The sequence below is a fragment of the Canis aureus genome, chromosome 3 (genome assembly GCF_053574225.1).
Source record: "Canis aureus isolate CA01 chromosome 3, VMU_Caureus_v.1.0, whole genome shotgun sequence".
NCBI classification, from domain to species: Eukaryota; Metazoa; Chordata; class Mammalia; order Carnivora; family Canidae; genus Canis; species Canis aureus.
Genome location: NC_135613.1, coordinates 55,881,060 through 55,899,007, shown reverse-complemented (window position 1 = coordinate 55,899,007; position 17,948 = coordinate 55,881,060). Strand labels below are relative to the sequence as shown.

Below are 17,948 nucleotides of genomic sequence, written 5' to 3'. Positions count from 1 at the left end.
GTTCCAGATGAGACCTAAGGTGAATATGGTAGCTCTTTTTCAGTTTTAAGGGAGAGCACTAACCTTGAGTGACTATTAACATCGTGGATTTCCTTAATAGGATATAGTTCTGAGAACAGAACACAGCTTTTTAGTGCTGGTGTCTGTGGACTGAGTGGGGTTTGTGCCATGTGAGCTTAGGATTTAGAGTCCCGAGTCATCCTGTGGTGCTTCTGTCTGCCGGGGCCCACAGGAGTTATGTTAGGGTTTCCTGTCAGCTCGAAGTCTTCCCCGAGGGAAATGAGGGGATCAAATTTGCTGCCCCCATCCTGCCCAGGTCATGATTGTGGGTAGGAGGCCTGGGCAGTCATGGGTTCCCTGGCAGGTGCTTGGACTGCAGTCCCTTGAGAGAGGTCTGAATGAACTCAGAGCCCCACTGCTTCCTGTAAGTGGACGATGGAGTTAAGAAACACTTTCATTTCAAAAAATAATGATTGCTTTATCCAAGGGAAAAAAATCAAATTCCACTGTCACCTAGAATTTAGGGGAATAGGTACACTTTGGTGTCACCAAATTATCCTCTAGGTCTGTGGTCCGTGTAACAATGTGACACGCTATGAAAACTCTTCTTTTTTCTCCTTTTGGGAAACTTGCCCACGGTAGTAAGAGCAAATAAAATAATCTCGATAGCAAATAACATCAATGTCTCATGGCTGGGGAATGGTCAGGATGACTTATCCACAGGGCCATTGTGTGCAGATATGCCAATATATGGGAATGGAAGTGGCTATTGGGAAATAGTGGACACAGATGAATGGCTTTATTTTCAGAGATTTTATTTATTTATGAGAGACAGAGAGAGCGGGGCAGAAACACAGGCAGAGGGAGAAGGAGGCTCCCTGTGGGGAGCCCGATGTGGGACTCGATCTCAGGATCCCAGAATCACGCCCTGAGCCAAGGGCAGATGCTCCACCACTGAGCCACCTAGGCATCCTGATGAATGGCTTTATTAAAAAAAAAGAAAAGAAAAAAAAGAAAAAAAGATGCAAATGTTTTGTGAGTCCTCTAAATTTTTCTGTAAAGTTGCCCAGATTCGGGATCCCTGGGTGGCGCAGCGGTTTGGTGCCTGCCTTTGGCCCAGGGCGCGATCCTGGGGACCCGGGATTGAATCCCATATCGGGCTCCCAGTGCATGGAGCCTGCTTCTCCCTCCCTCTCCAGAGCCTGTGTCTCTGCCTCTCTCTCTCTCTCTCTCTCTCTCTGTGACTATCATAAATAAATAAAAATTTTAAAAAAAAGTTGCCTAGATTCATTTTTTTTTTTCCAAATTCACTTTTTAAAATGGAAGTAATGAAATTGGTTTTCCTGGATTGTCCAAATTGGCCTGAAGACCTGGGGTGAGAAGCTTGGAGATTTCAGCCAGTAGCACAGGGCAGGGGCTCTCTGACCTGCTGGGTGACCAGCTATCACCCTTGAGGATGTTAAAAATACGGGTCCTCCCAGGCTCTGCCCCTGTACCGGCCTAGTGAGGGGCAAATTTGCTACAATCCCAGACCCAGCACTTAGGAGGCACACCTTTATTTGGTGAACCATTAAGGAAAATGTGCCAGTCAGAACCATGGAAACTCTCGTTTATAAACTTTTTATATTTACCGAAAGAGCTTTACTTAGGCTTTAGACAGATTTTCATATTGCACTTCATAATTAAAAAGTAAAATGTAAGAAAAAAAAAAAAAGTAAAATGTAAGAGATATTCCTAAAACTTTGCATTGTGATTTGGTGCTCTGAACGGTTTTGGCCAGGTTGTCTCTGTTCTCCCAAACTGTTCTCTGTGCTGCGGTGAGTTCTTGGGGACGCAGCACTTCTGGAAAGCGTATTCTGCTGTCGGCTCCAGAAATTTCCTCCCAAGCTTCTGATAATCAGTCTGCAAGAACTGATGGGCTCTCTTGACCTTACCAGGAGGAGCCCGGCCATGGCAACCATGGCACAGTGGCCCCCCACTGATGGCCATTGTGGGAGGCCTGAGATTTCACATATGTGAGAACACGGGCATCTTAGAACCTATGCGGTGTGGTGCTTGGAGGGACGGAGTGCTGTTTCCATCAGACCTGCTGTGTCATAGTCTGTGCCACATGACATCACTAAATGAGCTCTGGTGACATCCAGGCAGCAGGGGCAGAGCCATTAGGCTCCTTTGGAAAAAAATAGATCTCGCTGGCATTAACTAATCAAACGTGAATTCTAGTTGTAGTAAAGGTGGAAGGACGTGTTCACACTCTTTTGCATAATTACAGCTACTGTGGTCTTTGGCATCATCGTGTCCATATATCCTTACTGAGTGTTTCATACTCGATTTCCAACAAGGAGATGTGTCCCATGATTTGCCAGGTTCCCAAAGGCCAGCTGGCTGCACCAGGAAATGGGAGTGCCCCGCCTGGTCCTTGCAGCCGGCACAGGGCACAGTACCCCAGCACATTTGGGAAGGCTCCTGGTGTAGACGCTGCCCTCACAGAGTGACGAGGAAGCCTGTGTGGATGGGGGCTCTCCTCGAGTCTCAGCTGTGGGCTCTCTGTCTTGCCTGGAACCCGGGGAGAGAAGTCAGCCTCTCCACTTTCTTAAAGGTTCCATCCTGTGGCCTGTTGCAGCATGGCTTTTGTCAGGTTCCACCCGGACAGGACACGGTGTTTCCTGGAATGTGACAGACGTGAGCGCTTTAATTCCCTGGTCTTGACACGGACCCATGTCCCGGCAACACTGGCTTCAGGAAGCAGGGCCACAGGTCAGATCCAGAGCCATAGGGAGGGCCGGCCGGGAGGTGGCTTGGCTGTCTGGTTCATACTTCATCTAAGGTGGAGTTTCCAGGGATGGGGCAGATTGGTGACGGTAAGGGACTGTGACAGGGCTCTGGTCTGATGTCTGGGCTCCAAAAGTATACCTTCTGGCCAGCCCGGCTAGGAATGGGTGTGTTTTCCTCAGTAAAGCAAATGAAGATGATCCCTGGAACATCTGCTGTGATGTGGTGGGGACAGACAGGGCATTTCGTGTGGGCAGCAGAGTGAACACCCCTGCAGAGCCTCAATGCATCTCCGCTCCATCTCAACAAGCACAGGGCCTGAAGTCTTCCTGACGACGCGGTGCACTGCCGCTGGGTGGCAACCCGCTGGCTTCTCTGAGTCTCCCAACACACTGGGAGCCCAGCTCCCATAAACCCTCTTCCTGGGGCTCTCAGTGCCCAACAAAGGCTTTATGAACTGCCTTTCCCTGGACCACGAAGCAGTGGTTTTTCACGTGAAGTGAGGTTCCTTCTGGTTAGCATCTCTGTAGAAACAGGAACTGGGGCAAGTCCATGCAGATCATGTTTCTCCTGACTAGGCTGGCCCAGGACAGCTAAGCTGGCGGCAGACAATGCTGGCGTTAGCACCCCCAAAACCAGCCAAACAGGGAGGAACTCTTACTTTCTGAGGGAAGCCAGACACACCTGGGTAAGACCCTAGATACAAGGGTGAGGACACGCGAGAGGGCATCCTGCACTTTTGCCTGTGTTTTTCACATCCCCACCATGGCCAAGCAGCATGGCCAAGCAATACCAGCCTGGCCTGAGAACATCATGGAATATTGAAAACAACAAAAATCCGCATTCTCTGTGGGATCGTACGTTGTCCTAGTGTTTCATTCCAGACTATCTGAATTGGCCCACACTGGAGAGGCTGCTCTAGGATCTCCCTGAATCCTCCCCCAAGCATCTTCAGCATGCATCCTGCCCAAGAGCATAGTCTGAAACAAAACACGCTGATCTAGTAATGAGCTGCGCTGGTCCATGACCATAACCCTCCCGCCAAAGGGTTCATCCTGCAGCCCTAAATGGCTCCCTTGTCCACTAACGGCTGGGTGTCCGGCCCCAGTGGCCCTGTCCTTCCCCCACACATCTGCATGCTGAGGCCACTGCGAGAACAGGACTCGGAGCCAAGACCGCCCAGAGAGCTAGCCTGTGTCTGCCAGATTCTGGGACCACAGCGGCCTCAGCAACCGTGGGCCTGGCCTCTGCATTTTTAAGTCTGTGGGGTGCCCAGCCTCCAATCAGATCACAGAAGAGAAGGTGAGAAGATAGATGCCACATTCACGTGATTATTCTTGTTTATTGAGGTCTGTTTATTTTCAACGGATGCTTTTTCCTCCAAGTAAACAGAGCAGGCGTAAATATCTATAATGAATAAATTTATTGTCTTACAAAAATCATTGTCTAGAAATATGGGAATACAAGAAAAAAGATATTTGCAGTCAGGTGTCTGGTGGTCAACAGCCAGTACAATTCATAAAGGGGGAAAACCAAAGATTCCAAACCCACATGACAAATTCTTCCTAACAGGTGTTAAAGCTTTTAACCCAAAAGGTTTGTTTTTCAAGCACGTTGCAGAGGATCAAGGATTTATAATTAACACTGATTCATTGTCACTGAATGTTTATAATACCACTTCGACTAGAGAGGTACATGATATGAAGCACAGTTGAATTGTTACAGAGGCAAATAATATATTTAACATTGTCTTAGTACTGTAGTGTCTAAGGCACTTTCTGTAATGTCAGTTTGCTTAACTATCAACCAAAAACAGAATGCTAAATGTTCACTGTAACACTGTCCAGAGGGAAGGAGAAATGAAAAAGGATTCACATCCACTGGCATATCAACATTCAGGCAGATGGCATCTGTTCTGGAGGATCCGTAAACCTCCCGGACAAACTTGGAATAAGTGTGGGACACAAAACCAATATTTTTCCATTTTGGGCTCAAAGCAGTGGCTGAATTTGCAAGGTCAGCATGCGAGCCTGGCTGGAGAGGGAGGGCCCCCTACTGGCCCCGGCGAGTGCCCTGTGGCTGCTTGCTCCTGGGGCGAGAGGGCAGCGTGCTGGCCAAGCCAGAGGGTGTGGGGTTGGCGCGACGGCTGCCACCTGCGGCCTCGTGGCCGCTGTCCCTTCAGTGCACAGGCCAGCCCTGGCCGGGGACGCTTCACAGGAAGAGATGCGGGGACAACCACCAACTTGAGGGTGGGAGGGGCGCGGGGGCCCCAAGTGGATGCTGCAAACCCACCCCTCATCTTGCCAAAGCCCCCTTCACAGTTTGCTCACTGAAATAGTGTTGATCGTCATCGGAGGAAGGACAGGGAGATGCAAGTGTGGGTCAGGTTCCACAATGTGCTAAGAGACTCGACGTGGCTGAGGAGTCGGGGCCACATCAACACAGAACGAAGTTACCTGTCTGTAGACAGAGCGCATGCAGAGAGAGCGGCCACCATGGGGCTGCCCCAAGAACCCAGCCACTGGCCACGAGGATCTGGAGTTGGTCTGCAAAGGGGTTCTCTTAACGTGGATTATAAAATGGTCTCTCAATGAGTATATGGAAAATAGATGCAAGGAGGAGACTCTGCTGAGTAGGTGTGTGTTCTGTGTGTATATATAGAAAAAGGGGAGCAGTTGTACTTAAATCTGAAGCAGGATACGGTATGTGTGGGCTGGAAAGCCGTAAGACACGGTTGATCTGTCAGGAAGCCCAAAGCTTGCCCAGTTCCTAAATGTTGGAGGCCCCCAGGGCAGGCCGGCGCCGGCCGAGTACCTGCATGTCCCGCTGTGTCGCCTCCCCTGGCTTCCTGGGGCTCTACTCCGACTGCGGCGGCTGTGTCTCGTTGACGTCACTGGTCTTACTCTCCGTGTCATCGTCTGACAGCTCCAGGGAGGCTCCCTCGATGTGTAGCTGGCGCCGGCCCGATCGGCTGGACGAGAAGCTTATGGGGCCACCTCGTCTGGGGGACGGGAAGTGGACACGTGTGGATAAAGTTGGTGATGTGTTCGGCTGTCTAGGGGCCCCCAAACCTGCACCCCTTCCTCAGGACACGACCTGGGGATGGGGGGGTGGGATTCGGGAAGGCCCTGTGCTGCTCCAGTGCTACCTGGCCAGCACACAGCAGACCCCGGGCGGTGTTCAGAGGGCTGGGTGGCTGCATGCAGGGATGGGATGTGATGGGAACAGGCGGGGCTCTAGGGAGGGCAGATAGTCCTCATTTAGATTTTGTGGGCCACGTAAGGTCTGTTGCACATTGTTTTGGCTCTTGTACAGCCCTTTGTGAGGGTAAAAAACCCTTCTTAGCTCACTGTGCAGAAAGCAGGGCACTGACACACTTTGACCAACGGGCCACCATCCGCCGACACCTGTGCTAACCTGTTCTTGGGGGGGGGCGATGGGTGGCTTTCACTCCCACCTGTCCTGTCCTCCCCCACTGTGGGAGGAGGGCCAAGGGCACCAGGTGGCACCAGGAGCTGCTGCCCTGCTTTTCCCAGAGGCTGGGACCTCCGCACAGGGATGGGACACCTGACCCGGCTCTCGGGCCTCCTGCCATCCTGGTGGAGTCTACTCTGCGCGGCACAGAAAGGGAATGGGCCTGGGCCGCCTCTGCTGGAAATCCTGACCGGATAAACGCACAGCGATCCCGGAGCCAGAGGGAAGAACTACGGGGATCTGAGGAATCCTCTGGGCCAAATGCAAAGTGACAAATGCAGCTGTTTTCACAAAGCTTGGGGCTCTGCGACCTAGCGCCTCTTGTGGGACATCCCCACCCAGACCCCAACCCGGGTCACTTACCTCAGCCGGTTCTTCAGCGTGCTGACCTCACGGCTCAGGCCCTCGTTGGCCTCCGTGGCATCGTCCAGTTCCCGCTGGAGCTTACGCCGAGATGCGTTGGCACGTGTGGCTTCCTCTTCTGCCTCCTCCAGCTGCCGCTTGAGCTGCTTCATCCTGGCGTTGGCCTTCTCCATCTGGGGGATGAGTCGCACCAGCCGAGTCAGACCAGATGGGAGAATTCGGTGTTGGCATGGCCACATCCCGAGCATGTCCCCGACAAATGTGTATGTGTGTGCGTGCATGTGCACGCACACACACACACATACACACACACACGGCGGGGGTGGGGGGTGGATGGTCTGAGGCCTTCTCATCAGCCTGCCAGTCCCAGCACAGCCAGTGTCTACAAAGCAAACTGCTAAAGGAAATCTAATGTCAAATCCTATTTTCACCCTCGTGTTTTCGGTAGGGAAATACGTACAATTGAGTAGCTTCACGTGAGTGACCTAGGGGATTAAGAGCAGGAACCGATTCCTGCAGAATACAAAAGAGCCAGAGAGAGGCACAGTCTCCCACCCCAGGAGGTGGTACAATTGGTTTTGTACCTCCATTAAGCACGGGTGTTTCGGATGTTACGCTTTGATTCAAGTACAAAGACACCCTGGAAGAGCGAATGCGAGAACTCAGCAATGCAGACGCCGGCCAGCGCCTCGCGGGTCGCTCACGTCTGCCCAGAGCTGCCCTCAGTGGCGCTAGGTCCTGGGGGTGGGACAGGGAAAGCCAAGGGCCTCGGCATTCTCCACCCCGGCCACCTTCCCTCCCAGCATCTGCAGGGGCCACGTGTCATCACAGCAGAGTGGGGAGGCCCAGAGGGAGAGCACGGGCCCCCCTAGGCAGCAGGCACTGTGGACCCGGCCATGGCAACCAGTCCCATTAGAGCAGCCCCTTGATGCTCAGACCAGGGTTTGGCTGGGTGCAGACGAGGGAGACCAGGTGGGTCCCGCACACGGGGCCAGTAGCCACCCCTGCCTCCGGCCAGTGCCCAATGAGTGCCGACGATGCCCAGGACTGTTTTCTGGGCACTTAGGAGAGTGAGTGTCACAGGCAGAGGTGTCCTCCTCCATGGGGCACACATGCTCTGGAGAAAACCGCTAACTGTAAGACTGCATTCAGGCCTCTGGTCCAGGCTCCCCACTGCCTATGTTGGCTGCCTCGGGAGAGCCCTGAGGGCGGCGGCTGTGTCACAATCATCTCTGTGTCCCCTGCACCCCAGAGTGTCTGCTGAGAACAACGAACAGCACGTTTGCTAGAACACAAGTGTTAACGTTTCAAACAGCATCTTCATGTCGCTAGTCAGATGGTGACACTTGGGCTCATTGTGCATGAGTGTCCTTGCTGAGTAAAGCTGCTCTAGGGCGGGAGGCATCGTCATCCTCCTCTTTCCCCTTCCTTACCTGTTCTTTATACTGATCCGCATGTCGACGCTCATCTTCAACCTGCATGAAGATCTCTTTCAGCTTTTTCTCCGTGCGACGGACTAGTTTGTTGGCGGCTGCTCGTTCCCTATTAAAACGACCAACGTGTTAGTTTTGGCAACTCCAGAAATGATGGTGGAATGGGGAAACTATTTTTTTTAGTCTTTTGTCTCTGGAAGAGGACACACGCTGGAATGCCTTCCCAGACCTCTCTGACCACAACAATATAATTTACATGGCCCAGAAACTCTTCCTTTCTGATGTATCATATCCTAATGCAGGTGGGTAGAAAAAGCGCATTCGTTATTCCTTCACACACAGATGTCGATCGTGTTGGTGGCCTTCTGAAGATCACAGCGACCTGCCCCAGGGGCACCTGGGGGGCTCAGTTGGTGAAGCGCCTGGCTCTTGGTTTTGGCTTACATCATGATCTCAGGGTCCCGGGATCAAGCCCTGCATTGGGCTCCCTGCTCAGTGGGGAGTCTGCTTCTTCCTCCCCCTGCTCATCCGCTCGGTCTCCTTCACTCTCTCAAATAAAATCTTTTTTTAAAAAAATAAGCTACCTGCCTATATATTCAAATCTTCTGCAGATAAAAACCATAATCAGTCACTCTCATTACCTAACTTTTTAGCGTGGAAACCCAAACAAACCGATTTGTTAACTGTTTTAGGTTAAAATTCATGGGCTGTCGCAGCTACTAGTGAAACAGAAAAAAAAAAAAAAACCCAAAAAAACCCCCAAAAAAACCCAAAAAACTCACACTCCCTGTTTAGTTAAAGCCAAGCAAGTAAGCATGCTTCCTGAAAGGCCCACGCTGGCCGTGCCGAAGAGAAGGAACTTAGTGCCACAGAAAACAGTCTTTTTTGTTCCTTCTCAAATGTTACCAAGAATGGCCAGCCCCTGCAGTTGGCTGGAAAGGGTAGGTCACAATGACTGTGATGGCAAATAAGCCCCATTCTCTGAGTGCAGTGGGGTCTGCAGAGTGGGAGACTGAGGAAGCGGGGCCCGGGCGGATGCTGGGGGCCCTGCAATCCTGGGCCCCCAGCTGCCCATCGGGAGGGCAAACGTGAAGCTCTGCTCTAACCCAGGGTGGGGTCAGTGGCCTCTAGAGCTGCCTGTGCAGCTCTCCAGATGCTTTACTACAACACAACGGGAAATGCCGAGCAGTCCTTTCCTATGGGAGAAGAAAAGCTGTTTGGTCAAACTGCATTTCCTCTCTGCCAACCAGCTGTAGCATTTTGTGTGATGTCAGCCACTTGGACATTGACTGGGGAGAGCACCTCTGGCACCCTAGGAGGTCAAGGGCACAGTAGGGTTAGCCCGCAGGTGAGCCAGCCGTCCCCGAGGGCTCACAACACCTCAGTCTCCCGTTCTGGGTATGTGTGTCCCTGTCGTGGCTTCCCAGGCTAAGGGAGCCCTTGCAGGACCGCGGAGTGTGGGTTGTGTCTGACTCACAGGCTCGGCTGGGACCTGGCCTGCAGCAGATGCAGGAAGTTTGGGTTTAAGACAGCAAGACCTTCTTACTTGGCTTCCTGCTCCAGCTGCTCCTCCAGCTGCCCAATCTTGGCTTCCAGGGCAGAGATGGTGGCCTTGAACTTGGACTTGACGGCGCCCTCCAGTTCCTGCAGCTTGGCCTTCAGCTCCTTGTTCTGCCGCTCTAGCTGCTGGCGTGCGTTGTCGCTCTTCTGGGCGGCGCTGCGCTCAGCCGCGAGCTCGGCGTTCAGCGTGTCCACCTGGAGAGGAGAGCCGGGTTTGGTCACTCGGGCCGGCGGGCACCACAGCCCTTCCCAGGAGACAGGCCGCTGCGCGGGCCACCTGCAGCGTGGTCTTGCGGAAGCGGTCGTTGAGCAGCTCCATGTTGCTCTGCTCCTCTTCCAGCTCCTCCTCCAGCTGCGCGATCCGTGCCTCCAGACGCCGCTTCTCATCCAGCAGCGCAGACCTGGCCGGGGCAGGGAGAGAGGGAGATGGCTCAACACCTGGTCTGCCCGGCCTGGGGGTTGGGGTGGGGTGGGGGATGCAGGGGGGCTGCTCCACACCAGCATCATTCTTGATTGTTGACTTTCCCCCCGCTCCCGTCCCCCGGCCCATCAGCAAGTCCTCGTGATGACACTTCCAAGCTTCCCATGCTAGTGAGGGCCCTGTCACTTCGGGCTGGACCACCTCGGTCCCCTTCCAGCTGGCCTCCCTGCTGCGCTCCATCTGCCCTCTGGAGACAGCGGCCATGGTGACCTTCCACAAGGGCAAAGTGACCCCAGTACGCCCTAGCTTAGATTCCACTGGGTTTCCAGCGCACTGAGATAAAACGTCAGCCCTCATCCAGGCTACACAAGGGATGTTGGTCTTAAGGGATCTGCTTGCCAAACTGAATGACCTGGAAGGTGAAGACTTAACTGGGTTAGTTTCAGGTGTATTTCCTTCCTGCCTAGTGTGGGAATGACTGACCCGCGGGGGTGTGACCTACTGGGTTGTGCTCAAGGCAGTTTGGAAGCCCAGCATCCTCTTTGCCCAGACTTGGAACAGAGGAGCAGACCAACCTGACTTCCAGATGTCTGATTGCCCGGCCTTCCCCGGGGGCGGTGGGCATGCCCCAAGGGGGACAGACCACAGGTGCCCAAGAGGACAGATGGGACTGCTCCAGGTCTCTAGCCCGCCCTGGCCCACTGGCTGCCGGGAGACTCACTTGCCAGAGGCGCTGTTGGCGATCTCGTCAGCCAGCTCATCTCTCTCCTGCTCGGCGTGGCGGCGCGCTCGCTCAGATGAGGCCAGTTCCTAAGGAAGATGAGATGGGATTGAAGCTCTGGTGAAGCATCTACTCCATGGTGAGGTCTGACCTTGCCCTGCTGGCTGCAGCCTCCGTGGATCCAGCTCACTCTGTGCCTCAAGCTGCTGTTAGATTTGAGAAACGAAGCCGGCCAGCCAGGCAGTGTGCTCTTGTCAACATCCTATGAAAAACTGACCCCAGAGGGGAGTCCTGGTCTGTGTAAGCGCTTTGCTGTCACTTCCAATTTAAGAGACAGCTCTATTCCTGCCCTCCTGAGAAAGCTGGGGTTTCTTAATCACAGACTGAGCATGAACTTTATTCAAACCCAGAACTAGACCAGCTCATGGTCTTGGCATGACTCTGTCACATACATGGATACATGGGTCATACAGTTTGGAGGAAGGACACTAGTTAGAGACCAGAAACATCAAAGGCCCCAGGAAACTGGGCCGTTGTGTGGCACAGTCAGGATCACAGTGCCTGTGAGGAGGAGGGGGGCGAGTGTGAGGCCTCGGGCTTTGCGGTGAGCAGGGCCGCCTCCTGAAAGGGCATGGAGGGGGTGCAGGACACACAGTTCTGCACCTGCCAGTTCTGCAGGAAGAACGGCCCTGTGGCAGCCCTTCCATGGATTTGTTTGGAAAGAGGACCTGCCCCAGGAAGCAGCCAGGGCACATTTCTCACCACCCATGGGTAAAGGCAGAGCTACTCTCAGGATGTGAGAGCCGCACCATTTCCCTGAGCGTATGGATGAAGTGGCTTGCCAAGTCTAAGGCTGGTCGACAGTGGAAAGTCGGGGTCCTGACACCTCCCTATCCGGTGTCTCTTCCCCTGCAGCTGGCCTTCCTAAAAGATCTCTATTTGACAAGGGCACAGCTTTAAGATGCCTGTGGGGCAGGGCTGCATAAAAAGGATTTCACCTGTGTGCGTGGCATGCAGGTTACATTAGTGCCCAGGATGTAGGCCAAAGGCCCTTGCACGTGGCACAGAGTGAGCCTGACTGTGAGGGCAGCTGGTAGGATGCTCTGGGCCTGACCCAAGGGCCTTAGGTGCTCCATCCTCCCGGTCCTAGCAAGGGGCCCTTCCTGTCCACCTGCTGGGTGTGCTGCAGACAAGAGAGAGGGGAGGAGCCTGGGGCCTGTGAGCTGAAGGACAAAGGGGTCTGGGGAGAGAGAGAGAGAGAGAGAGAGAGAGAGAGAGAGAGAGAGAGAGGTGGAGGGAAGGGTGGGGCTTGCTTTCTCTGTGGGATGGCTTCTCCCTCTTGCAGCAAACTCCTGTCTGAAGGCCTGGAATACACACTTTCTGAAGAGGCTGCGCCGCTGCTGGGCTTGGGTACGGAGGCAGTGCCCTGGCCCTCAGGGCCCCGTCCCCTGTGTGTGTAGCCCTGTCAGCTCTATCATGAGCATCTACTTTTGCTGAGGAATGCATATTCTTTTAAGCACTTGGAGCATTTTTAAAGATGGACCACATGCTAGGCCCTAATGCTGCTCTGCTCTCAATATTCTTAGCCATGATGCAATAAAACGGAAACCAGCTATAAAAAGCAAAAAACAAAACCAAACAAAAAACAAAACCAAAAGTCACATATTGGAAGCTTATACCACACTTTTAGACTATTCATGGAATAAAGAAGAAACCATCATTGAAATTAGAAAAATTTAGAACTAGGGGCACCTGGGTGGTTCAGTTGGTTGAGCAGTTGGGTGGGTGATCTCAGGGTTGTGGGATCGAGTCCTACATCAGGCTCTGTACTTAGTGAGGAGTCTGCTTCAGATTCTCTTCCTCTGCCCCATCCACCTCTCACATACTCTCTAAAATAAATCTTTTTAAAAAATTTAAAAGATGGCAATGAGAGCACAGATTTTTGCAGGACACAGTGAACACAGGAGAGGAATTTCCAGTGTTCTAGGAGAATGAGACGAGAAAAGCCTAAAAATTAATGTGTGCAACTCAAGAAGTCAGAAAAAAAAGATTCAAAGGAAATAAAGACAAGAGGGGGAAAAAATCAATTAAATTGAAAATAAAGAAGGATCCAAACCAAAAGCTGCCTCTTGGAGGAAGCCAAGGGTCTGCTCAGTGTTTACTCACCTGGTCTTCAGTTCCTTCCATTCCGAACACTGAGGGAATTCCCTTCCTTTCTTGCAAGGTCTACCCCTCATTTACAGTTGTCTTTGCTAACACCAAATCCAGCATTTCTAGATGGTGGTAGCTTTTTTCTCATATTAATTCGTAATCACATCTCAACTTGAGTTGCTTTTATCTTTCTCAATTGGAATAAATTTTGATCACTGTTTATACAGAAATGTGTGTACACATTGAGTATGTTCCTTTGTATGTCAGTTAACCTCAATAAAACCATTAAAATGTGTGTATGTATTCTGGTGTGCCCACCATGGATAGAACCCCAGACCCTCTTTAGTCCCTCTTTAGTACCCCTTCTTTAGTGCCTCTTCCTGAGAACTTACAAACAAGATAAACGAAAGAATCCATCACAAGATGATTCACTTAGGAACTCAATGAAACCTACTTTTCCCCTTGTAAGCATCACATGCATAAACAGGGCCATCTCAGGACACTAAGATTAGAGTTAACAGTCCTGATGCTTACCGACACTACAGAAACACCACTGCCTTTGTTTACACATGGAACGAGGCCTGGAAAGTTGCCTGAGCAAGTACTAATCCACCCCTCAGCCTTTGGTCAGGTAGAGGATTGTATATGAGCAGTGTCATAGGCTGGACTGAGTGGTAAGATGGTCCAGTATCTTATTACAAATGGGCAGTGAAATTGTATACTAGGCTACAAAGACAGTGACACGTATTTCCTTGCCCTTGGAGAAATTTTAAGGGTAAATATTTTTTTTTTTAAAGATTTTATTTATTCATAGAGACACACACAGAGAGAGAGAGAGAGAGAGAGAGAGAGGCAGAGGCACAGGCAGAGGGAGAAGCAGGCTCCACGCAGGGAGCCCGATGTGGGACTTGATCCAGGGTCCCCAGGATCAAACCCTGGACTGCAGGCGGCGCTAAACTGCTGCGCCACTGGGGCTGCCGGGTAAATATTTTTTGAATAAATGGATGAATAAGTACACCAACCTCCTGCAATTGAAGGATTTCTGCTTCCAGACTCTTCAGTTTCTTTTCACTCTCTTTGGATTGAGCAAAAATCTCATCCCGGGATGCACGGGCTTCTTCTAATTCACGTTGGTAATCCTTCATCTGAGCCTAAAATTAAGTGGGAAGAAGGTTTTACAATAGTTTTCATTGTTAGATTTTAAACGTGTATTTTTTTTCAGATTATAAAAGTAATATATAGCCATTGAAAACATAAAAATAAACGGAAATGATGAAGGTATTACATGAAAACATTTAGAATAATATCCCTTATGAACATGGATGCAAAAATCCTCAGCAAATCCCACAACAAATTACAAACAGAACGGCAAACTGAATCCATGAGCATATAAAAAAGAATTACACTGTATATTTATATACCATTATATCCCAACATCCAAGTAGGATTTATCTGAGGAATGCAAAACCTAAAAATGAATTAGTATAGCGGTAGGATCATCTCAAAAATGCAGAGGCAGCACTGGACAAAATCTAAAACACCCTTTCATTATAAAAACACTTAAGGAAATAAATAGATTTCCTTTAACTCTGATAAATGGCAGCCACAAAAAACCCTAGCTAGGGCAGCCCGGGTGGCTCAGTGGTTAAGCGCCGCCTTCAGCCCCGGGCCCGATCCCGGAGACCTGGGATTGAGTCCCCATGTCGGGCTCCCTGCATGGAGCCTGCTTCTCCCTCTGCCTCTCTCTCTCTCATAAATAAATACAATCTTGAAAAAAACAAACCCTAGCTAATATCATACTTAGTGGTTCAAAGACTGAATGCTTTCCTCCTAAGATCAACAATGAAGCAGGAATGTCTGACTTTGCCACTTTTGTTTAACACTATCGTGGAGAGTCTTGTCAAAGTAATTACATCAAGACAAGAACCAAAAAAAGACATCCAGATTAGAAAGGCTTTAGGCAAAAATAACCAGCTTGATTTGCTGATAATATGATCTGGTATACTGAACATCCTAAGGAATCCAGCAAGGTTATAAGATACAAGATCAGTATACAAAAATCAATTGTATTTCCATACACTATAAACATTCCAAAAATTAGGAAAGCAGTCACCCATCCTGATAAGCATCAAAACCAGTAAAATATTTAGGTATAAATTTAGTTAAAGTATAAAGTATAAATTTATACTTTATAACTATAATTTATAATTTATAACTAAATTTATAAAGTATAAATTTAGTTATCTGACTTGTACACCAAAGATACAAAATATCACTGAAAAAAACAACTGCTAAATAACTGGAAGGATCATTATGTTCATGCCCTGGAGGACTGTTAAGGGTGGTCCTTTCCAAATCGGTCCACCTAAGTCAACACATTATCAACATTCAAGCTGGCTTCCTTTCCCTCTCATTACAGAAATTGACAAGTTGATCCTAAAATTCATATGGAATTATAAGGAACAGCTAAACAATCTTGAAAAAAGAATAAAGCTAGAGACGTCACATTTCCCAATTTCAAAACTTACAGAGCCACAGCAATCAAGACTGTGATTCTGGTCTAAGGAAAGACACACAGATCAATGGAATAGAACGGAGTCCAGAAATAAACACCGAAGTCTATGTCAGTAGATTTTTGACAGGAATGCCAAGACCATTCAATTTCACAAGAAGCATCCAGAATACATACAGATACATCACAACTCTGTTTATTAAATCAATTGAAATGAGCAGAGGGTTGAAAGATATTTTTCCCAAATAAGATAATAGGCAGAAGCACATAAAAAGATGTTTGTCATCAGTCCTTAGGGAAACGCAAATTAAAACTACAATGAAATACCACTTCATGCCCACTGGGATGACTATAAAAGATGGGCAAGAACAAATACTGGTGAGGATGTAGCGACACTGGAGTCCTCATACTAAAACGGGACAGTCGCCATGGAAAGGTCTGGCCGTTCCTCAAGGTTAAACAGAATCACCATATAACCCAGCACCTCCACTCGTAGGTACGGGCATACCCGAGGATTGAAAGCACGTGTCCACACAAATGTTCATGAATGCTCACAGCAGCAGTATTCTTAGTAGCTGAAAAGCCAACCCAAATGGCCACAGCTGATGCATGGAAATGTGGTGCATCCATACAATGGAATATTCTTCAGTAATAAAAAGGAACAAAGCACTCATTCAGGCTACAGCACACGGAGGCAAAGCAGCCAGTCCGCAAAGCCACGTTTGCTAGGATTCCATTTATATGGATGTCCAGCTCAGGCAAATCTAGAGCGACAAAGTGGATTTGTGGTTGATCAGCGCTGGACGCAGCAGACCATGGTGCGGGGGGGACAGCTAATGGCACAGGGTTTCTTTTCAAGGGAGTCAGAATGTCCAAACTTAGTGGTGAGTCTGTACAGTCCTGTGAATATACTAAAATATACTCAAAATACTTTAAATAGGTAAGTCGCACGGCCTGTGAATTACATCTCCCTAAAGCCGTGACGTAAATACAGCCTAACTGATGTTCTCTACCACGTGCTTCATAACCTTTGTAATTATCTCATCCAAATAAAAGCTTTGTACTTAAGCTTTTTTAAAAAGCAGAAGGGAAGCAAATAAATTACTCCTGAACCCATTATCCAGAGTTGACTTTTCCTTTTAAAGGTTTTCCTAATAAGCATGTCTCTCTGGCCGGCTACACATGAACATATACACGTGTGTGGGCGTGAGCAAAGCTGCCCTACGCTGCTTCCTCACTCAGGCTCTATCACCGCGTCCTTCTCCCCATCATCGAAATGCCTGGTGGTCAAATACATTTCAGCTCTGATCTTTGTATAAAAATACTTCTTCTCATCTCTGTATTTTGCTAGAACACATTCTTAAGATGTGGAATCACCACGGTCAGAGAAATGGATGTTTTCTAAAGCATTTGTCACAAATGATCAGTGTCCCCCCAGAGAAGCTGTGCCTTTTACGAGAGAGGGCCCATGACATCCTGCCAGGAACTGGGAGTTATCCTAGAAATCACCTTGACATCATGATAGTGACAGCTGGCACAGCATTCAAGTAGCAGAAGTGCCAATGAAATCAGACTGGGAAGAGGACTGAAGCTCATGGCCAACTCCACCTTCCTCCCGGGTGGCTCCACATGGTCACCGGGGGCTGTTTGGAGCCCTGAAAGCATGACCCCCCCCCCCACCCTGTGGATGCTCTGTGACCCCCCGCTCTGTCCAGGACCTGCTAGGTGGGGCCACACACATCCTGCAGACACGACAGATACACTGTGGTCCTTCCAGCCTCTGTCCCAAGCCACGGCTCAGGTCACAGGCTTGGTCCCCACAGGGCCACAGGACACCCTCAAGGACGCGGCCACACATACCTGAAGCTTGCGAAGCTGCTTGATCACTTCGTCCCTCGCTTTGTTCGCAGCCTCAATCTGGGCTTCAAGGTCCTTCAGGTCTATTTCCAGTTTCTTTTTAGAAGCGACTGCCAGCGCTCGCTGCTTCCGCTCATCCTCCAGCTCTGCCTCCAGCTCCCGCACCTGGTGGGTGGCATTGGGTTAGGCCTGCTGGGACCCAGGTGTCCCCTCATGGGGCCAGGCAGCCTGTCACTACAGAGGGTTACTGTGGGGGGCTCCTTACTGCCAAGTAGGTATTATTAATGGAATAATAATAACAGCTGAACTGTGTTCAGAGAGGTCTTTAAACAGTGGCGCCTCATATGCACTGTTCCCACAGCCTACCCATGAGGGCACATGGGAAGGCAGAGTCCTTGGTTTCAAGGTCACAGACAAGGTGACACCACACAGGTGAAAGCTCGGAGACATTTTCATTTTCTTTCTTCGTATTTTTAAAAAGTTTTATTTGAATTTAGTTAATTAACATATAACGTATTATTGGTTTTGGAGGTAGGTCAGTGAATCATTAGTCTTATATCACACCCAGTGCTCATCATATCATGTGCCCTCCTTCATGGTCACCGGGAGATATTTTCTCGGGGTGGTTTCCTGCGGGGGCACTCAGGTGGCCTGTGGAGAGGCCCATGTGGCAGGGAGCTGGGG

General features: G+C 50.1%; 2 protein-coding genes across 14 annotated transcripts in view; one reads left to right on the top strand and one right to left on the bottom strand.

The window, feature by feature from the left end:
• Positions 1-17,948, top strand: part of NDEL1 (nudE neurodevelopment protein 1 like 1) — a 79,259-nt gene that overhangs the window by 47,921 nt on the left and 13,390 nt on the right. Inside the window, exon 9 of one of the 5 annotated variants that reach the window (XM_077892687.1) lies at positions 8,385-8,621. The exons of the other annotated variants lie outside the window; for them this stretch is intronic. Coding sequence (XP_077748813.1) covers positions 8,385-8,493 — 109 coding nt within the window. The 3' untranslated portion in view covers positions 8,494-8,621. Of the gene's footprint in view, positions 1-8,384; positions 8,622-17,948 lie in introns of those variants that run through there. 5 annotated transcript variants of the gene reach the window in all.
• The window catches only part of MYH10 (myosin heavy chain 10), a 123,786-nt gene continuing 110,014 nt past the window's right edge, over positions 4,177-17,948 (bottom strand). For all 9 annotated transcript variants that reach the window (XM_077892683.1, XM_077892676.1, XM_077892679.1 and 6 more), the window contains 8 exons: positions 17,268-17,429; positions 13,918-14,046; positions 10,745-10,833; positions 9,880-10,003; positions 9,589-9,797; positions 8,043-8,151; positions 6,610-6,782; positions 4,177-5,773 (listed from right to left, as the gene is read on the bottom strand). In XM_077892683.1, the coding sequence (XP_077748809.1) occupies positions 5,629-5,773; positions 6,610-6,782; positions 8,043-8,151; positions 9,589-9,797; positions 9,880-10,003; positions 10,745-10,833; positions 13,918-14,046; positions 17,268-17,429 (1,140 nt within the window). In that variant the 3' untranslated portion in view covers positions 4,177-5,628. The remainder of the gene's footprint in view (positions 5,774-6,609; positions 6,783-8,042; positions 8,152-9,588; positions 9,798-9,879; positions 10,004-10,744; positions 10,834-13,917; positions 14,047-17,267; positions 17,430-17,948) is intronic.